Source organism: Marmota flaviventris, chromosome 11 (assembly GCF_047511675.1).
Source record: "Marmota flaviventris isolate mMarFla1 chromosome 11, mMarFla1.hap1, whole genome shotgun sequence".
Classification (NCBI taxonomy): Eukaryota; Metazoa; Chordata; class Mammalia; order Rodentia; family Sciuridae; genus Marmota; species Marmota flaviventris.
Window position 1 is genome coordinate 29,708,434 of NC_092508.1, and position 16,093 is coordinate 29,724,526.

Consider the following 16,093-nt stretch of genomic DNA (forward strand, 5'->3'; position numbering starts at 1 on the left):
GCTTTTACCTCATCTCACACTTTCCCATCCTGAATTCAGCCCAAGATACAATTACTCTCACACCTTGCCACCTGCTCTGCCCACTGGGGAATGATTGGTCTGAAAATGGCCTCTTGTTTCTTCTTGTCTGTCCCAGCCCTTGGTGGTCTTATTTAGAAGAGCCATGCATAATCAGTTGTCACATACCCATGCAACTCTCCAGTGGGACATCAGTGCTTATCCGAATGTCATCAATGGCGATCTCTCCTGAACGTCCTTTCCCTATTACCCCCTCGAACACAATCTAGAAGATGAAAGAACCAGAGCCATGGTTAATTTGAGTTTCCTGGTCCAAACTGCAAAGATTTTTTGATTTTTGTTAACTCCAGCTTAATTCATGTACACACATGCACACACACACACACACACACACACACACGTGTTATTGCATCTGGTACACATCTGTTGGCCACATGACTATAGCTCTAGAGATCTTAATTTTTAAAAGAGTTGGTTCAAATCAAATGCATATTTGGGGGGAATGAAAAAATATAACAAGGTGATGGATATTTGTTGTCCAGCAACTAGGATGCATTGATTAAAAGAACCACAATTGAGGAGTGTTTAAAGAGGGGTTAAATTTTCCCTAGCTATTTTTGAAGTTTCTTTCTCATGAATTTTTTTTCAAATGCCAGTCCAGGTATTTGAAAACTCAGAGGACATGAGCAGGAGTGGGTAAAGTGAGAAATATAGCATACAAGTTTGTCTCGTGGGTCCCATTGCATTATGACCCTGAGGGGTCCATTATTGCCTCTAAGAAGGAAATAATTTGCCCTTTCAGTGATGGCTTCTGTGCACCTACTATGTGCTAGGCACAACGACAATAATACAATCTCATGAACAAGACTTCTGCGTAGAGAAACTCCCTGTCTAGTGGGTTAGACAAAAATGCAAATGGTCACTTAGAATGCATGTATTAGGTTAGTGAGTGGGAACCTGCTCCCCACCCACCTCCCCACGGAAGCCCTTTCTGCTCTGTGGTCTTCAATCACTCCTCATTCTCGCCCTCCCCAGGTTCTTTCTGCAAACGAGCACATGTCCTCTGGCAAGCTGAGCGAGCAGTTGGCTGCCTCACCAGCCATCTGTTGCTGCTCCTCGTCTGGGGAGGAGCAGGTTAATGCCTTGGCTGGTTCTCAGTCACCTCATCCAGTGTGTCGACTCCTACCCAAGATGCAGCTACAGCTGCACGTGCCCATCTGTGCCTCAGTCTCTTGCTCCATGGGACAGAGATAATATAACTCAATTCTTAGAGCTGTTGAAAGAGAAGCCACTTGTTTAAGACTCTCTCAGGTTTGCTGACCGCAGAGAGCAAACTGTATCTGCCCCCTTCCTGTGCTCCTTCCTGCTCCCCAGGACAGGTCTAGGAGGGCATTCCCTTTTCCTCCTCCATTCTGAGGGGCTCGACACCCCTTCCCTTGTGTGTGGAGGGTTTGTTTGTTGTTTATTTCCCTGGCTTCTGGGTCCCTTTGTCAGCCTACCTGATAGCAATCTAAAATAAAATGGAGAGAAGAAACATTTGTTGGAGAAGATTTCAGCAATATAAAAGGCAATAGGAGGAACAAAGAACCAAGTCTGGGTGTAGAGATAGGCACATTCTGAATAACAAATAAGAGTGTCATTTAGTTGCCATGGCGACTTGAGAAGCACAATGAAAACAGCAGCGCTTAACCGTGTCCCCTAATGATGAATGGGCACGGTCCTTTGAAATATTGAAATACGGATCACGATTCCCACGGATCTCCCCACCCAACTTCCTCCACCACCCCACCTGAAACTCCATGTCGTAGCTGGGCAAGATGATGCGACCATGCTTCCACTCGCCGCCCTGGTCCTCACGGATGACCCACAGGAGCTTGCTTTCCTGGCTGGCTTCGCGTACCACCTGCAGCGCCACCCCGCGGCCGCCCGTGGCTTGGTACTGGAACTCCATGCACACGGGGCTCCGGGGCAGGTGGACAGGTGGGCTGATGAGCCGCCCGTACTGACCCTCTCGCCGGCCGTCACTCTGCAGCCGCAAGAAATTCCTGTCATCTGAGAAAACAAACCCAAACAGAGATCCTTGATAAATGCTTGGGAAAGATACTAGTTCACAGCTGTAGCCCCTCCAGTAAAAAGCTGGGACCAGGTTTTTAAAAATTTTTTAAATTCCTGTCCTTGTTCCCCAGGTCCTGTGTCCCCTCCTTAATGTGTCTTCAGAACCCTGATTCTCCTCTTGAAGCCCTTTCTTCAGTGTTTAAATCTCTTACTTCTCTGTATCAGTTTCTTTGTATCACACATATAGCACGTGGTGTAGCTGGTCTTAGGTGTTGGCTGGTTGTGTTTGGCTTGTCTTCGCTCCCTAGAGTCTAAGGCCAGGTCCATGTCTTACTCATCTTAGGCTTACCTGAAGGGTCAGTGCAGTCTAAACTGAATTATAAGGGAAAAGTTTCCAGGGGGTGAAGTGGCTGCTAGATTGGAGGTGACTCTGGCTTAGGTGTTTTATGTTTCAAGCCTTTGACGTCTTGGCTGGGCACTGTCCAAATGGAAGACATTTAAAACCTTCTGTCTCTGCCAGTGCTGCTAGATGATGCCTGGGCTCCTGTGCCTGTGACTTGGAAGCCCATGTCAGCTTCAAACAGAACAGGGGGTGGTGGCTGAGTATGATGACTCTGATGCCTAACGTTCCACCCCCTTCCTTGTACGCTCCAGGGAGGGCTGAACTTGACCTTTCTCAAGCAGTCAGACACAGACAGCTCCAATGATAAAGATACGGTCATTATTGCCATAACAAAGGCTATGTGTTTAGCAGAGAATATACATGTTCTGGGAAATTAAAGGTTCACCAAGTCCAAATGTTTGGAGATTGACCCTTTTGGAGGATTGATTTTGAATACATCAGACACTTCTGTGAAAGACAGATTTCTCATTGTGGTTGACAGACCCCATGTCTTGCAGACACAGGTGCAGAGACTAGCACTTGCTGGTTCAAGAGCACTCTGGCCACATGTACAGAGGGCAAGGTGCATCTGAGGAGGACATCTCCCTGTCTTCTTTTGGCCCTGAAGACATAGGGGCATCTTGGGCTGAACACTTCTGCAAGAGGGCAGGGACACATTTTTACTACACACCCAGCGTGGAACATGGGCATGTCAGACTCCTCAGGTCATGTTAATGTGAAACCATGTTAGTCTGAGACATGTGCTTTCTAACTCAACAGGGGTTATGACCATCCTGGGCTTGTCAGGAAAGAACAGGTTGGGGCTCCAGAGCCCTGAGGCAACACACGACCCTCCCTGATCACTGGTTTGCCCTTGTGAGAGCTGAGCTTGTGGTTGACTTCCCATCATTGGCCTAGAACCAGCTCCTCCCTCCCCAACTCTCTGGCCCTCCTGTCTACCTCCCTAGCTCATCTAAGCCCCTTCCTCTTGCTAGACTGTCTGGGATTATTGCTTCAGAAGCTGTCCTTCCCTGAAATCAAATTAGACCAGTTTAGGGCACATATGTGAGATTCCTTTTGTGGCTCCTCCGCCAGTCTGAGCCATGTCTGTCTACCTACGTACAACATCTGACCTCTTTGAGGCTCAAATCAGCACAGATAACTAAGAAGCACCCATCTTCAGAAGAGAATTTTAACAATGAAGTTCTGCAGAGGGAGGAGACACTGATACTGTAACCAGATACTCGGTGATCTTCCAAACCTAGGCTTCTCCTATCAGATCTTATTGCCAGCGCTATTAATGATAATAATTACAACTCCTATTTGCATAATGCTTTACAGGTTGCAAAGCACATTGGGATGCATTATTTTATTTCATCCTTGCTATATGCCTGTGAACTGGGATTTACTAATCTTACTTTGCACATGATAAAAAATTGAGGCTCAGAAAGGTTAAAGGGACTTGTCCAAGGTAGACAGGCTGCAGTGCCCAGACTTCATTAAGGGTTTCCCCAACTTTCTGCAGTCAATTTTCCATTTCAACTGCCTGTAGGTGCCTTGCCCCCCAGCCCACACTCTGTTTGAGGCAAACTGGTTTCCCCACTGGGCCTGTGCTTCCTTTTCTTCTTTTACCTATAATTCCTTGCTCCTTCATTTCTTCCCCTACCCCGTCGTCTCTTTAGCCAGTTCCTCTCCTAATCATTCTGGCACATGCAACATTAATCCCCTTCTTCTCTCAACAACTCCAGTGTTTACTGACTACACCACTGATTTCACTGGCTTTTAAAAGAACTGGAGGCCATTTTCTTTGGATTTTGGCAGGTAACTACCTATTATCAGGCATCATGATTTAACTGTTTCTCGTAAGGTCCTGGCCTTGCACATTTAGGGTTTGGTACTGCTTCTTCCCCCTTCCTTTTTCACGATCATTTTTTTGGCACTACTCAAGGAAATTTTGTTCCCATGAATGAATGAGTGAATGAACAAATGAATGGATAAAGAGTGCTAGGAGCCTGTCCATTGGAAACCCAACAGAGGGAGAATCTGCTAGACGCTGGCAGTGGCTCGGATTCAGATAATTCCTTCACAATCCTTCCATTCTCCTGAGCCAACAGCTCCTTTCAAAGGTGAGGTGCACCAACAATAACAGGGTGACCTCTGGAGGCACACCATTGACTGAGACCCCAGCGAGAGCCCCCAAATGCTCCTATGCGCCTGGTCACTTCCAAGCACTTACTGTTTCCACCTCGTTTATAAAGGAAACCAGATTTCAGAGAGTTATTATTCAGCCTTCTTCCTTCACAGTTTCACAAATAAGACCCACTTGCTGCCTGAAAACTGCTTGGCAGGAATACTGTCACTTGTGTGAATTTGCATTCTTAAGCAGCAGGGGAATCACAGCATAATGGTTAGAATTTGGTAAGTGAAATGCGTGTGGTTTATGAGGAAGTGGGCTGACTGGGTTTCATCTGGGTCCATTCTATTTGCTCATCCTGTTACTAGAACTTGAGGCACGAGTAGGCCTCTTCCAGGGGCCCTCAGAAGCCCCTCCCCTCTCCTTTCATTTCTTCTCCCCTCTCTCTCACAGCAGGATGATAATCACTACGCATGATTTAAAGGACCACTGCAAGACCAGGGATTAATGCTGGTGGCGTGCTCAGCGCGAGCAGCTGAAGGCTCATAATTCAGTGCTGACATCTGAGCTAATCCACCAGTTTGCAGAATCTCCAGACGAGCAGGCCTCTGGATTTCACTTAGTTAAATCATTTGTGCCCACTTGTCTGCTAAGTGCTATGAGCTCCAGGGAAGAAAGATGATATGTAAATTTAAAGAATTAGCAGTTGACATCAGTCAGAGGGACACTGAGCTGCAAAATGTCCCTGCCTGTCACTGACAGAAGCTTGATTAGAACCAGGGACATCATGAAGGAGTGGTACAGACCAGGAAAAGTGCAAGGAAAGGGAGGAAAAAAACAAAGCAAAACAAAAACAGGGAGAAGATAATGAACAAAGTGAGCACCTACTACATACCAGACACTGCACAGGGAATTTATTTACCTGATGTCATCTTCCTTGCAAAATTTAGCCCTGTGCAATCAGAATTATTTCCTCCACTTTTACAAAACAACAAACAAACAAACAACCCCCCCCCCCAGGGGTTGAGTCTCAGAGAACTGAAGCAATGTGACCTAGAGTATTGCCAGAGAGAGATGGAAGCAGGTTTTGAACTCTGATGGGACTGAGTAAACTAGCCAGGGCACCGCCTCTCATCTGGGTTGGAATCCTGACCTCAGGCTCACTAACTGTTGGAAGACTTAGTCTTTCCATCTGTAAAGTGGCTGTACTAACAGCATTACTGTACAGGGTTGTGGGGGAGGCACAGATGGAATGAGCCATGGAAAGGTTTTATGTCGTAACAGGCACACAGTAAAAGCTCAACGAATTACTACTGTCACAATACACACCCCTCCTATGCCTGCCTTTGTTTTATTTGGAAAGAAAAGCGGGTAGAAAGGCCACCAATAACCTGGCGAGGTCAACCCAAGATTCAAAAGCGAGTGTGGTTTGGCCTGAGGACAGTCAAGATGTCTTCTGTTACAAAGACTGACTCCCCAGATCTGTCTGCACCCCAGAAACCAGCTGGCCCCAAGTTGTCCAACCTGCACTGTTCACCACATGTCTGCCGTCATGTGCCATCTACAGTAAGTGAAATAAAATAGTCTGTAGTCCTGGAACATGGGTGGGACCTCAAGGGATGACTTGGAGCAGGTCAAAATGCCCCAAGCACACTGTCACCCTTTGCTTTAAGTTCTTCAGAGAAAGTGCTTCCACAGGCCACAAGGGCAATGTGTGGTCAAGGCCACAGCCCCAAATGCCAGGAATTCCTTAAATTTGGTCTTAAGTTCCCTGGCTGTTATTTAAACACTTCTCCTGCTATCCCTGAGGCAACACAGCCAGTTTCTGTTCTCTGACTTAAAAACATTTTTACTTATGAAGAATTAAGACCTTTAGTCTGTGCTTCCCCAGGAAACACAACCTTTGTCCCTTCAAACCGTCCCCTTTCCGGGGCTTTGATTACAGGGGTGGGTCTCCACTGACCTCTCTTCCAAGCTAAATGCTTTAGCTCTTTAAAGCCACGGTGCCCGCACCAAGATCTTGAGATGGAACATGTGCTGCAAGTGAAGACTGTTCTGGAATATTCCAATTTATGGCCCACCATTGCCAGATATCAAGGAAGCTCTAAGCATATGGAGGCTGTTGAGGACTTGATAGAAAAAAAAGTTTGGCAAGGCCTGGGGGAGGGGCTACTTTATTGATGTACTTGGACTTTAAGGAAAGGCCCTTTGGATTGTCACGATGTTGCCTCAATGCGAAGACTGACTGACTAAGCAAGAACCAGTCCTGCTGGAAGCCGCCTTCTTGTTCTTGTAGCTGATGGCTGTGCTGCCGGCGATGGACGGCTTCCAACAACAAGACAATGGAAAGGAAACACGTTCAGTTGCTGAGAGAGAGTGAAGAAATAATGTCCCAGAGACACAATCCCTCTCCTCCTGGACCTGACGTATTCGGGAGACACTTCGCTGGGTCCTTGACTCAAAACATCTGTGGTCACCAACGATGCAGGGAAAACAATCACAGGGGAATAAACAACAGGAGTTCAAAAGGGTAGGGAGGAAGCGCAGAGGACAGGGTCATTCAGGCGTTGCAAACCTGCTGCTGTCTCTAGAAAGGTCTCTTGATATTTCACCTGGCGATTTACGGTCCATCTGGCTTCAGCCACTTCAGTGCTGCGGGAACACGTGACCATGGTTGGCCCCACTGCCACGGATTCAATTGTGTCTATACCTCACCAAACCCTGAAATAAATCACCAGCTTGCTCCTCCTGGCTATCACAAAGCCAAACACGCCATCTGTCCAACACACACATCTCCTGGCTAGCATCTTGCCCTCCGACTAGAGCAACCATCTGAAAGAATATTCAGTGCTGCAGGAGATACAGACTCTTAGTATAGGTCATACCTAAAACATGAGTCAGCCCCTCAGCTGGCCTCCCAAGGTCAGTCTATCTCTGCTAAGGTCCTCAAATTAACAACCGGTTAAAGGAAACATGACTTGGGATGAACTCAGCAGGATGTTTTCAAGCTTTACAAGAGAACATTCTGTGGTTAAGTAAGGCTTCAGGCCTGCCCTGCGCTGGAGTCTACCTGAGTTGTTCTTTGGTACGTCAGTTTTCAGGAAAAGTTCGACTATTGGGACAGTCTTCTTGTCGTCTTTGCATCTTTGTTAGCAATCCAAACACTGCTGGGGAATTCAACCAGGAAAAAGAGGTAAGAGCTTTGCTTCCCCACTTGGCTTTCCTGAGAAGCTGGAGATGTTTTCCTACCTTCCCTAAAGAAGGGCCTCTATTCTTTCCTTTTCTAGGTGAAATTATTCCTTCAATATTGACTTTTAAAAAAAAATTTTTATTTTAGCCCAAGCTGTTCTTGGACTTTAATTATCCATTATGGTCTACAGCCCAAGAGATTTCTGTCCTTATATTTGCAGTGGCTGTGCCCCAGCCAAACCACAGGAACCTCTTTCTGAAGGCAACTTGGCCCAACAGCAGTCCAGTGTTTGCTGCCACTGGTTCCACCTGATATTTTGAAACCAGAGAGTTGCTTTTAAATTCAGAATCAATGTTAGCTCAATGTCAAAATTCAAGTCTAGCATAAGTGAGTTCATTCATCAATTACTTCCTTAGATTTCTCTGCAAACACCCACCCCCAGCACCCACTCACAGTCCTCTTATGCACATTCATGGTGAATCACAGCTCTGGTCTCTGTTCTAACGGAGTTTATTCTGCGGCCCAATCTTCATCAAAACATCCCCCATGAGGAGTTAATATGTCTGTCACTTATATTTGAAGGGATAGGCACAATTTATAAACATCTGGATATCAAGATACTGAATTTATGCCTATTTGAGCTTGTTTTTGAACCTGGGGTGCTGCCCTCTCAAGCCCTTGCCTAAGCCAGGCAAAGCTCTGTCAAAACAGTGGACTATGCCAAATAGAATTTGCCTGTTTTCTTCATATCACTGTCATGATTTGAAATTATTGAGATGAAGTAACACTGTACCCGTGCTTTACTAGGTCAACCAATGTATAAAACAGCACACATGTAAGAACACCACCCACCTGAGGGTTATGAAGCTGATCTGGCTTTATATCTAGTCTTCTTGTCTCATTCCTGATAATAATAGGGATGATAACAACAATAACTATCATTATTCTTATTGGTATCAGATTGCACTTACTTAGGATGCTCTTTTTTATTGATCAAAAGTAGTTTCTATACCATCTAATGCTGTTACTTTTTTTACTTGACTATGGTTGCTCAGTGAAGTAGAATGATACAAAAAAAATTAAAACACTGTCCACTGAACACTTCAGCAAGGATTATAGAGAAGATAAATCCCCTTAATCACTTGCTTCTTGGTTTACCACACCAAGAAACCAAAGAAAGCGTCAGCAAGGGCTCTGGGGTGTTCTCCTGTTAATGACCAAGGGTCCTAGATCAGCAATGTCCAACACAACACCCTGTCCCTGTGGACATGTTCCATACAGGCATTGACTGATTCAGGGTGGCTACTGTGCCAAGGGTGTAGTTAGGGCAGCAGCAGAATTGAAGCATTAGCTGCATTAATTTTAATTAATTTAAATCTAAATCTAAATAGCCATGTGGCTAGTGGCTCCTATATTAAACATGGCAGCTCTAAATACCCGAGCCAGCCCTCAGAGTTTTTGCCTTGCTCCTTAAAGACCTGAGTCTGATCATCCTCTTCACAATCAAAGCCCTTGAGAATATCTGTAGAAAATACGCTAGCCCTAGTACAAGGGATGCTTCTTTGTCATTGTGGCTGCAGAAAAAAGGTAAGTGGCTTCTCAGAGACCATGGGCAGGCTCCTCCTCTGCCACCAGGGGTCACTGAATTTGGAACAGAGTCCCCAGGGGCTGGGATGAACACACTCCAGGCAGCTTGGCCACAAGCAAAGAGCTAAAAAAAGCATTTTTGAGTGGCTTGAAAGACTGTCTTGAAAAACAAAAACAGTGGAATGAGACCAGTGGGTGTCTTGTCAGCCTGGAGCAACCATCAGCACTGGCCAAAAGAACAGAACTAATTGCTGACTTAAAAGGAGAAGGAAGGGGGGTGAGGGAGAAAACACGAGAAAACAACTAAATCAAAAAACATCTAAGGAATGTAAGTAGTTTCCACAGACACTTCTAATCAAATGGCTTGTGTATGATATTTCAACATGACTATTTCCTCCCTTCTTTCCATGCTTTCTCCCAACCCCATTCCCTCTACCCTCGATGGAGATACTTCCTTACCCAAATTTAATTACTTCTGTCTACCTACCCTCTAAGGGGATAAAATACATGGCACACTCCTCAAGATGGGACCGGTCTCCTCTTTGTGGGATAGCAAAGCACGGGTGACACAGTGGCTTTCAGGTTGAATGGGTGGCATAGCCACTGTGAACCCATCAGCATTTGCCCCACCCCCAGACAAGCACAGCTGTTTCCTTTCTCCTGCTGGCTCCCCTCAGGGCCCTGTTTTTTTTTTTTTTTTTTTAAAGGAAAGGACCACCCTGAACAGAAAGGGCGTTCTATCTTCTGCTGAAAGCCTGATTTTGAGTTTTGTAAGCAGAAGGAAAATGGGAAATGCAGAAACAGGGTTTTAGAATCATCAGAGGATAGAAGGAAGGACTTGAACAATATTATGATTTTGTTTCCCTGAGGCGGGTTACAAGTGCCACTCTTCCAAACTTCAGGGATTCCCGTGAAAGAGCAAGATAATTGTTTTCCTTCTCAGTATCTTAAGGGAGGAACAACATTGGATCTAGCAGTTCCTTATGGCCCTAATGTTTTCAGTTCCATCCATTCAGCCAAAGGCTAGATTCTGCCCATTTTGTGAATTTGCTCTGAAAAGCCCTCCCAGACGTCATCGTAGAATGAATCAAGTGGAATGGAGACAAAGACTAGAATTCCCAAACAGCAGCAAAGGTCAGTGGGTAGGACATTCAGGTGGGGACCAGCACTGAACAAGGAGGGGCAGGTAAAGGGCAAGAATGGTACAGGCCAGAGTCTCAGGGAGGTGATTTAAGCCCTTCCAGAACTGCTACCTGCTAAGTGGCTTTGTCGCCTGGACAGGACTGGCATCAGAGATTGTTGGGCAAAATCTCCTTATAAGAGTGAAAGAGAAGAGGCCAGGATTATTAGAAACCTGAAGAGGGACATTGAATAAGAGTCAGTAAATTTTCCCACTCTATAGAGAGCCCGTGTGTGCAGCCCTTTATTCAAAGTGCCTTTGCCAAGCCTTACCTTATCCACACCCTCACAGACACCCCCCCTCATAGGGACCACAAACTGTGCTTGTTCAGACACGAGCTTGTTCTGCACACGAGCACACACCTTACCAGCCTCCCCTACATTCAGATAAAAGATGGGGGTTGGGAAAACCTACCAATTAATTGGACCCAGTCTCAAAGGGGAGGAAATGAAATGAAAAATCCAGGCTGGGTTATAAAAATAAGTATTTTTTTTCCCAACATGCAGGAGGCTCATTATATTAATTAAACATTATTGCAGTGAGTGAGGGGGGAGGGCGATTAAGGCTGGGACTGGGGTAAGTGTTCTCTCCTGTGCCTGAGGCCGTGGCCATCTTCAGATACTCATCTCTCTGAGCACTCAAATGCTGAAGAGATAAACACTTGAAATATGAAAATGTTTTTCTCCAGAGCAGACGCTGTGACCCTCCAGGAAACCAAGAGTGGGCTGTGTCAGAGGCTGGCCCAAGCGCTCTCCTGGTGCCTGTCTTACTGCTCTTCCCTGGGGACAGGGGACACCTCCAGCCCTTGGGTGAGGGGCAGCAGAGCAATTCTGAGGAAGCTGGCAGCAGGAAAGCCCCTTCCCCCTTTTATTTTCTAGCTTTATCCCATTACATACTAGTAACATTTAGTCTACTAAATTTCCAGAATTAACCCCTTTCCTCTCAAATGCTTATAGAGAAGTCTAAGTGCAGGCTGGAGGTGTAGAAAAATGGAAAGATAATGAGTAGTGTGCTGAATCAAGTGTACCAGTTAGTGAGAGTCCCTTGTTAAATTTTCCGGAATTTTGCAAGGAAGTTAAATGTAATCATTATGATAAATGAAATCACATAAAATTATAATAAATCATATTAAAAACAAAAGGAAATAAACATCCCCCAAACCACACTTCCTAATTATTTTAATACATTTTGGCCAGTATCTTGCTTCTCAGGTAATTTATAGCCATAGCATCTCTACAGTAGAAAACCTCTCCCTCATACCCTGTGCCTCTAAACTCTGCCTCCAATGCTGTATCAGTGGCTGGAACTGAATGGCCAGCAAGAACATTTACACCACTGAAAGCGGCAAACATTACAAGCACATTCTTTTTTTTCCCCCAGCCTTTGGAAAGTTGTAAATGTTGACGGGAATGCCACTGGGAAATCATTCAATTTTGGAAAAGTTAGACAACTCTTGCTATTCCCTGTTTAGAAAGGCCGATGGCACCTGGCTCTCTGAAACCAAAGGGTGAACTTAACCATATTTCAAGGACTGCCAAGCTCTGCTTGATGCACCCATCGTGTCACATCTGGGACACCTATGGGTGTGGCAGCATTTCAGTCCTTTGACTTGCTAGGCTCCAGAAGGGGTGATACACTCAGAAGTATCCCTCAGAGTCAAGGCCAGTGGCTTCCCAATGAGCCACTTTGGGAACAATACCAGGAGAGGCTCTGTGATAGTGGCAGCCATGCTGGCTGTGGGAACGAGGACACCGGATAACTCCTCCCCTCTCCTAGGACCTCCCCAATGCTCCTTCTTTCTTTTTCTTTTATCCTGGTCTCTCCCTCCCTCTCCCCGATGCCAGGCTGTGCTGTCATCACAAGTGAGGGCTGGAACCAGCCAGCGACTAGTCTGTGCGATGACGTCTGCAGCAAAGACTGGTGGTTTGTGGGCAAGGAACAGAGAATGGCTCTGTGGTGGGAAGTGATGAAGCTTGCAGGGGGAGCTGGGGCTGGAAAACATGCAGCAGGTTGGCCTCACGTCCTTCCTCTCCCAGCCTTCAGTTGGCTCACCTGGAAATGTCCGGTCGCTGGGGCTGGAGCTGCTGGTCCAGGTGCTTCTGAGCCACTTGGCATGGTCATATATCCAACCACAGGGCTCCTCGGGGAAATCGAAGTTGCAATTGAATCCTGAAGGGAGCTGCAAATCTTTGTCTAAAGGGGGAGAAAAAAAATAACCCAAAGGAAGGCAAATGAAATGGGTCCAGAGAACAGCCACAGTGGTGCTATTTAAATGGCTGGCAAGGCCTGCCTGCCGAGCAGAGAAAGAAGTGGCTCCCTTTGCTTATTCATTTAACTCATCTTGGCGATCGCTGGCTTTTGGGTCAGGCTTTGGTCTCATCCTTCCCAGGCATGAAAGCCAAGTCTGCCAGTGGTTCCCATAGTAAGCAATTATAAATGAGGCCACCAAATGGCTTTAGGCTCTAATCAGCCTCTTCTGTCTACCTCGGAGAGCAGACAAATGTGAAAATTGCTGTTCCCTAAATGCCAGAGAAGAATGTCTCCCCAGTGCCTCAGTGGAAGGCTGGCTCCCAAAATGTAGCATCTCATCTCCTGCCAACCTGGTTCTCAGAGATGGTGGGGCAGCCAGTTAGCATCCAGAGAGGCTGGAATGCCTGGGAGGTTCTGGCCAGAGAAAAAGAAAGAGGCCTCAGGAACAACGCGGGCTTGTCTGCCACCCTTCACCTCTGGGTGATGCATCTCTTATTTCAGAAGACCAGGACAGTTTGGCAGCTCCAGGCGGGCAATTTAACAAGTTAGGAGCAAGATGAAGGGGCCAGACCAGCAGGCCACCCGGCTCCGTGGTGACCAGGAGAAGAAATCATTTTACATTGTGAAGTCCCCGAAGGTTAGAATCCCAGGGGGAGGTGGAGAATGCTTTCCTTGTGGAAATCTAAGAATTGATTTCACAAATGGCCTGACCCGTCTGCTCGGGAGGTTCATCTGCCTCAGCCTGAAGACTGATCCAAGAGTGGGGTTCCAGCCAACTCCAAAAATCTAATATGAGCTAGTGTCGAATACATGATTAAGTGAGGGTTGTGTGGAGGTGGGAAAAGAGAGGAAATGGGAACCCAAATGTGGAGCTGTGCCAGCAGTGGCTGCAGAGACAGCGGAAAAGTGCTGGCTGAGGCTGGCAGCAGGGAGGAAGTGGGGTCTTTGGCCTTCTCACTTCCCTTCCCAGGGTTCCCAGAGAGGAATTTCCGTGGGGAAGGTTCAGAATGCAGGTTAGGAAGTCTAAAGGGAAAAACAGAACTGGTAGAAACAAATTGCTCCCCATGGGACTGAGGAGGCTTGTGTCTAGGGGGACAGGGTGCTGCTGACCTCAGGAGCAGGAGGCAGATTACCAGTAGATTCTGTTTTGGTGCCTCCCCTTCCCAAGAGAGAATATTTAATGTTTGCCCACCCTTGGCCAAAGTCAGCTTGAGTCAAGAAGAAACACATGGAATCTATTACAGAAGCATCAACCTGTGGCTTGGAAAATTCGGCCCTTAGCCCTCACCATCCCCTTCTCGCAACAATTTCTGAATGTCTATTTTTCCATTCAAAAATATAGAGTAATTCAATATACCATAATTCCTCTCTAATGTTTACATGCATACTGTATCTCAGGAACCAAATTCCACAAAAAGATCTTTTGCTAAAAAGGAGAAGGGAGGCACCATCAAAGAAACCTCAAATCAAACAAACCACTATAAACGGTAAAATTATATTAAAAATAAACTTCTGAAAATCTGCTGCAGAACCCTTAAATTTTCAATTTGGATTGTCATTTGGATAGAATCCCCACCCTGGGGCCCCCATCAAGCTAACTCTATGAATCTAATATCGTACATTAACTCCCTATGCATCCTATTTTTGGCTCTCAAACTGTTTTAAACATGTCTTAGAAGATTCTCCAAGTCTCCTTCTCCTCTTCATAAAACAAAAACAAGTTCATTAAAATGTCAGGATTCTGTATTCAACCAACCCTGACCAATAGTGTCCTCCACCCACACGATATACAAAAGCACATTCCCTAAAGCATATGTATTAAATTATCATTTTTCAGTCACACAACTTCAGCATTTATTTTTGGCTTTCCTCCCATTCTTCTTAGTAGCCCTTTCTTGGAGCCATCCCCCCACTCCACTGCCCTGATCTGTGCAGTTCTTCATACTATCAAATGGCTGTGTGTGTGTATTTCACCATCTACCTATGTCTTTATGTTTTTTCCTCGGGTCTCTTTGCCAATCTCTCCTCATTTTGTTTAATGAACATTTAATGGTGATCAGTAATTTACTGTGAATTAAGGCTGTCAAACTCAAGATTCTAGCCAGAAATGCCAGGTGTCCTGAAACACGTGATTTATTCGGAATGTCCTTGTACTTGATGACCTTTACAGTATGATTTAAAATGTGACTTACTTTTGGGCTCAGCCAATTACTATTTTGTCTAACTTGGATTTGCTTAGAAAATGAAATAAAAGGCATACAGGTTTCCCTTGTGAAGAGATGATCCCAAAACAAGGGTCTCTGAGTTTTGAAGAACTGGTTCAAGATGCCTCTTCACACTTCTGCCCCTGCCTCTGGCCTGCACTCCATCATGGAGGATGTGATACACTACCTCGTAGAACCATCCCTGTTATACCACCTTCTTAATCCAGCAGTGGTGAAAGACACAGGGAAAGGCAATAAAGTTATGGTCAACTGGTGAATCAACCCAACTACTACACTCCAGAGACGTCACCAGATGACTGTCAGGTTTTCACTTGACTATACCATGGAGACACAGATTAATGAATTCTAAGGGCTCAACCATGAGATTTCTCCTAGGAGGTTTTCCTTGGAGGCATGTTATCTTAGCTGATGACCAATGGTTTCTCACCTACTGGTTACAATATCTGAATACTTCTAGATTCACTGTTTGAAGCCTTTTAGTAGTTGTACCTCCCTAACGCCTCCCCTAAGACTCTCTGGGTCTCTGACCCAGGACACCCCAAGCCCTTGCCCAGTCACAGACCAGCCCAACTTTGATAGGTCCATCCCAGATGCAATACGACACCCACCCTGACCCTTACCATCCTCAAAGCTGCAGTTCTCCCCACACTCTGTGGCCTCCTCGTCAATGGGATAGGGGGTGGTGGTCTCTTCGATCTTCATGGTGGGTCCTAGAGTCTCTACTGTTGGCTTTGAGTCTGTGCAAAGGCAAAGGATGAGAACGTTAAAGCAGCTTGCCCTGAAATGCCCCAAAGATGGCCCCAAACTCTTTCCTAAGTGTGGGCTTTTGAGAAGGAAAGTGAAGATGCCCACATGTGCAAAAACCACTAAAGTCACCTGCGTTTGCTGTTGACAGGCCAGGAGCATGGCCTGAGTCAAATGAGAATGATCTAGAGCTGCAGAAGCCGCTGTGACAGAGGCACAGACACAAATCCATGCCCTTGACTCTACACCAAGGCCCCAAGGCCTGTACAAAAGGCCTCCTCTCCATCAGATGAGACTTTTCAGAAAGCTAATTCTACAAAACACCCTA

The 16,093-nt window shown here is 46.0% G+C and overlaps 1 protein-coding gene across 3 annotated transcripts in view; it reads right to left on the reverse strand.

The window, feature by feature from the left end:
* Nrp2 (neuropilin 2) overlaps positions 1–16,093 on the reverse strand; it is a 115,489-nt gene that overhangs the window by 32,230 nt on the left and 67,166 nt on the right. For all 3 annotated transcript variants that reach the window (XM_027941935.3, XM_071618877.1, XM_071618876.1), the window contains exons 11-14: positions 15,642–15,758; positions 12,599–12,739; positions 1,808–2,070; positions 187–283 (exon numbers count right to left, since the gene is read on the reverse strand). In XM_027941935.3, the coding sequence (XP_027797736.2) occupies positions 187–283; positions 1,808–2,070; positions 12,599–12,739; positions 15,642–15,758 (618 nt within the window). The remainder of the gene's footprint in view (positions 1–186; positions 284–1,807; positions 2,071–12,598; positions 12,740–15,641; positions 15,759–16,093) is intronic.